The sequence below is a fragment of the Borostomias antarcticus genome (genome assembly GCF_949987555.1).
Source record: "Borostomias antarcticus genome assembly, contig: scaffold_464, whole genome shotgun sequence".
NCBI lineage: Eukaryota > Metazoa > Chordata > Actinopteri > Stomiiformes > Stomiidae > Borostomias > Borostomias antarcticus.
In genome coordinates, this window is record NW_028176054.1 from 2,475 (window position 1) to 8,103 (window position 5,629).

A 5,629-nucleotide genomic window follows, 5' to 3' on the forward strand; every position below is an offset into this window, starting at 1 on the left:
TAGGCCCTACCGTATAACATTTACGCACAGATGTGCACACAAAATGATCTTGGATGTGTATCAGCATGCCCAACTAGCTACTACCTTGACTAAATGGCTATTACGCATTTGATAAAGCAGATTGAGAATGATTGGGTTGCTTTGTGGTGGAGAAAACCAGGTTTAGTGAAAGTTAAACGAATACAACCAGATGTTTTCCATATCTTACATATTTATTTGTCTTCCAAAACGAAGAAATATAAGAGCATTGGACATATCTTTGGCATCAATTATCTTTAGCAAAACAGTAAAAACAGACACCTCAAATATAAAAATGCAGTGAACATGACTTCAACAATACACATCTCATTTCAATATGAACTTTACTCCACCAAACGTGATTCAAATATAGTGCATACATATTCTCATTTTACGCATGGCAATAGGCCTAGAAAAACAAACATTTGTAACTTTAAACAAAAACAAAAAAACTAAGTGTCAGTATAAAGTCTTTCGCTTTAGTCCATGTTCTCTACCAGGGTCGCCAGACCGAGTCCGTGTTTCCCGACGGTGCTCCCGGTGAGACCGCCGCCGGTACCGGTGTACTAACGCTGTTGGCGTACACCGGGATAACCGGGCCATTTGGCGCAAAAGCTGCGTTCGGGATCAGAAAGGCAAACTGACCGTCTGTGGCGGGTACAATCTGGAAACCTCCGTACACTTTAGTAGCCTCTGATGGTAAACTTGCCGGCGAGCTGCCTTTGCAAGAGACCCCATTCATGGGCATGACGCTTCCCTGCGGAGCCGAGCTGGGGATCTGGACCATGGACTGGCCGAAGGAGGGGTGCGGGGGTCCGGCGGGGATCTGGTGCTGGGTGGGGTAGTTCATCGCGTTGATCTGCGTCATGCAGCTGGCCAAGTGACCCAGGAGCCTCGTCCTCACCTCGGTGTTAACCCCTTCGCAGGTCGAGAGGAAACGAGTGACTTCGTTCATGCACTCGCTGAATCCAGCTCTGTATTTCCCGAGGACGGTGGGGTCGGTGTTCAAAGCAGCTGTGTGAGAAAAAAAGAGGTATTATTAATTAATATTCAATAGCCGAATGATGAGCCGAATTTATACCACCAAGAACAAGACCAACTCCGGATGTAGGCTATATTTGTTTATCTCAACGTGTATCTGTGCCACAATTAGATGCATTAACAGGAACACTTAGCAACCCTTGGCTAAGAATGTATGCTATGCTATGCCAGGTCTGGATCAGTAGAATGTAGGCTATGCTATGCCAGGTCTGGATCAGTGGCCCCGCGCTCCTGACACCATGTGAAGCGACCCGCAGACGCGCGTCTGGAGACCGCCTGAGATCAGGGACTTACCGGTCATCTGAGCTCTCTGGAGGTTCCGGAGATGTTTCACCGTCATCTCCAGGATGTCCGCCTTTTCTAGTTTCGAGTGTCTGGAGCTCTGTTCAAAAACACAAAAGATAGGCTAATGTTAGTTGTGAGAAATACGCTATCGTTGCGGTTGTTTATTTGGTCTTTAAACATTTTCCATATCAATTACAGCGATCGATAGGCAATATTAAATATGAATCTAATGAAAATGACTTACATCTTTTTTCAACGCATCCAAAATGAGGGTTTTCAGTTGTCCCAAACTTTCGTTGATTCTGGCTCTTCTCCTTTTCTCCATAATAGGTTTGGACGACTAAATAAAAAATAACAACAAATAGGCTCGTTAGAAAGGCGGTGGTCGTTGGAAGTGCGAGGGTTCAGGTAACCAGGCTGTAATTGTGAAAAGTAGATCAGTCAGGTGAAACAGCGGTAGTGTACCAACCTTTCTGTGCTCGGACGCGGTCTTGGGTTTGTCAGGTGTTGTGTTCATGCTGGCTGGAGTCGCAGCAATTGGAGAGGAAGAGGTTTTTTCCATCATATCGGCAGGCATATTTTTGCAAAAAATATCCAACGCGCGTAACAGTAAATCGGTTCTAATACAGTCCGCTGTTTAGGCTTGGATGTGCGTCTTCACAGAAACCCGCAGTTTTAAATCCCCAAATCCGCAGATCCAGAATCCTCTCTGGGTGTAAGTGCGCCGAGGCGAGGGAGAGGCTAAATGATGTCACCGAGTTGGAGATCAACCCTCTACTAGCGGATACCGCGTCTGTCTAATGAGCCTGCGTGTGGCTCTTATTTATATCTGGCCCTGCACGCGAACGGCTCGTGTGAAACTTCCCAAACTTTCTTTCCCACAGTAACTTTCTACCAATCAGCGTGAGGGACACGCGGCCCGAGGGGAGGATGGCTCGTGGTCGGCCTCCTCCCATTGGTTGTTTGGTGTTGGAGCGGGCGGCCAATGGCGCACGGCCGGGTTTAGGGCACAACTGGGACTGCCCTCCATCATCCCGTTTACATATTAACACTTCAGCCTCTGACTACCACCCGGCAGCTCGTCTGACTCGTCATGTTGATTCCATACTAGTGAAAAACGCAGCAGATAACCATCTGAGACCGTGCGCGCACGGACAGCACCCATATGCGCTTATTCCACAATTAACTTTACGCACGGACTTGAGTTTACGCACCTATAATTAATGTTCAAATATGAAGTTATAGAATTATACACACGGTCTTGTTTTAGGATACTTGATATGCTGATTATGGTAGGCCTATATTTAGATAATGTCGTTATTGAGGTTATGGATAACCTTGGCTAGAATCTAGACTTGTGTCAGTAGGAAAGTACAGCCTATAAAAACGTCTGCTTTAACTTTGCCTTTAATGCAGAACAAACCGAGAGAAACCCTGCCAACATTGGGTCTGAAAGTGTTAAAACATTCTGATTCAAATCCTATTAGGAGCAATATTTCTCGAATGCGCGCGGCTGCTGTACAAACTTGGCATCTTGACATCTGAGGCATGCGAGCAGTATTGTGAATGCGCAGCGTGTGCCAGGATGTTTTATGAGCGTGTGTGGAGGTTGGGCTGGCCCGGGGGGGGCGGTGGTGGTGGAGGTTTGGCTGGGCTGGGGGGGGCGGTGGTGGTTCACATTAGAGGGAAGGTAAGCGGGGTGTGGAGGTTTGGCTGGCCCGGGGGGGGCGGTGGTGGTTTACATTAGAGGGAAGGTAAATACCAGCTGCTGTTTTAAAAGCCTGGGAAAACCACGCCCACTGTAGAGCTGGATCGGGCTTATCGGAATGTGAGCCAAGCAGAGAGACTCTGAGAGAGAGAGAGCTGTGAGCCAAGCAGAGAGACTCTGAGAGAGAGAGAGCTGTGAGCCAAGCAGAGAGACTCTGAGAGAGAGAGAGCTGTGAGCCAAGCAGAGAGACTCTGAGAGAGAGAGAGCGTGCCGTGCCTCGGATGGTCGCGGGCGGCAGTTGCGCGTTGGATTTTTTAGGTCATAATTTAGGTCATAATTTAGTTTTCTTATCTTTATCAGAGGCGAGCGCAGCCACCAGCTGTAAAGTTAATGGTTATAATTGTAAGGCTATTCAACAGTAGCCTAGGCTTATAATCTGTAAACTATTATTATAGCTTATTGTGTTGTATTATATTACCCTATGTTATATTATATTTCTGATTATTCATAACTTATTTAGTTACCATATAACAATAGGCGAGCAAGTCTGCAATTCCTCTATCATAAGCTGAAAAAAGTCTAAGACCTATAAAAAAAAAAGCTACTTCTGCTTTCTCCCTTCACCCCGAAAATATGGCCCCTCTCCTATCAAATAAACAGCCGTTAAGCCCCCTCCCGGGGCTGGTGCGTGCTCTCTGGGTCACCCCGGTGTGCGCGCTCCTCTGGTAGACTCTTTACGCGCAGCCACGGGGGAAAGCGCGCTCCCGCTGCTCTGGAGCCCGCGACACGTGGCGCGCATGCGGCGGGGGAGGTCGCTGCTCGGCGGCTTGCCGCCTTGCCGCCTTGCCGCCTGCCACTGCGGAAAGTTGCTGGCGGCTGACCGCAAGATGGTGAATTTGATAGGCTCGGTCGGCTCAGCGCGGAGTGCTGCCTGGAGAACACACACTGCACACACACTGAACACACACTGAACACACACTGCCTGGAGAACACACACTGCCTGGAGAACACACACTGCACACACACTGAACACACACTGCCTGGAGAACACACACTGCCTGGAGAACACACACTGAACACACACTGAACACACACTGAACACACACTGAACACACACTGAACACACACTGCAGAATACACTGGAGAACACACACTGCAGAACACACTGGAGAACACACACTGCCTGGAGAACACACACTGCCTGGAGAACACACACTGCCTGGAGAACACACACTGAACACACACTGCCTGGAGAACACACACTGCCTGGAGAACACACACTGAACACACACTGAACACACACTGAACACACACTGCAGTCCTCACGAGGCACTACCGGCACAAAAATACCCGTTAAATATTCATACTTTACAAAACGGAATTGGGTAGGCTATATTATATAGCTTATATATTTTATTAGCCTATTATTTTAGGGTAGGAATATGTTTAGCTTTTACATGACTGTTTAGCTTTTACATGACTAATGTAATGGAACAGAACAGAATATATATATTTTTGATTGTTTGCGAAAGCAAGACTGCAAGTTCTCTTAGTGTACTCTAACACATTTATTTAGACTAATTAGTAAAAACCAGTAAATCAGCAGCCAGGTGCTGTAAACCACAATGCATTATGGTCACATTTTTTGTTTCACATTCTTAAACTGTAAAACTTAAAACCTTGAAAAGCTTTGTTGGATTGTACTCCCATAGTCTTGGTTTGTGGTCAAAGGTTCACAAACAGGACGATGAAAATGTTTCTTGATTTATTCATCACGGCACTGACATTGCAGAAGCCATTACACACACGTCAACACGGGGAGAGCAGCAGCCGAGAGTTCAAAACCAACATCCACCAAATGTTGCCTGAAGGAGTGTCCATATGCAGGATGTAGGCTATGAAGTCAGCGCGCTTGCTCTATTGTCTGGTGTTGGTGTGGTATAACCAAGGACACTCTTCCTAGATAATGAAATGTTCCCAATTGAGCAGGATTGTACTGCTGCATGCTGGGTAGGCTAGCCGACAAACTTAGTGAAACATGTTATTGACAGTGACCTACAACTACATTAGTACAGCTGTGATTGTTGTCAATCAGGGTTGGGGTAACTAATTAGAAAGTAACAGATTACTGTAATCAGATTACTTTTTCCTGTAACTACTGTAATGTAAGGAATTATGTCATCAGGGTCGAGATATGCCAAGAGTGCTGGTATATGATCAGATTTTCTAGAATATATTATGATCTAAGATGCAAAAACTGATCCTAGATCAGCACTTCTATGATTCCGGATAAATGATCTGGTTCTAGAAAGTAATTTAAAAGTACAGTAATTAGTAATCTGATTACTTTTAAGAAAGATGAATTAGTAAACTACTCTTAAGTACAATTTAGAGAAAGTAATTAGTAACTTTACTTAATTACTTTTATTAAGAAAACTGCCCAACACTCCATGGAAACAAAATGGAACAGATCAATGACAGTCAAGAGAGCATCAGGCTGTAAAAGTACAACCACTAAGATCGTACATTACTGCACTGAGACTGGCCAATGGGGGGGGGGGCGTGGTGGCCTGGAGG

The 5,629-nt window shown here is 45.9% G+C and overlaps 1 protein-coding gene across 1 annotated transcript; it reads right to left on the minus strand.

Annotated features, from left to right (window-relative positions):
- Positions 1 to 511: 511 nt before the first annotated feature.
- On the minus strand, positions 512 to 1,940 carry her6 (hairy-related 6; the record flags this gene model as incomplete). Its single annotated transcript, XM_084462790.1, has 4 exons — positions 1,814 to 1,940; positions 1,589 to 1,684; positions 1,354 to 1,441; positions 512 to 1,032 (listed from the first exon to the last, which is right to left on the minus strand). The coding sequence occupies exons 1-4, from the start codon at positions 1,919 to 1,921 to the stop codon at positions 512 to 514; spliced, it is 813 nt and encodes a 270-aa protein (XP_084318916.1). The 5' UTR covers positions 1,922 to 1,940.
- Positions 1,941 to 5,629: the final 3,689 nt, after the last annotated feature.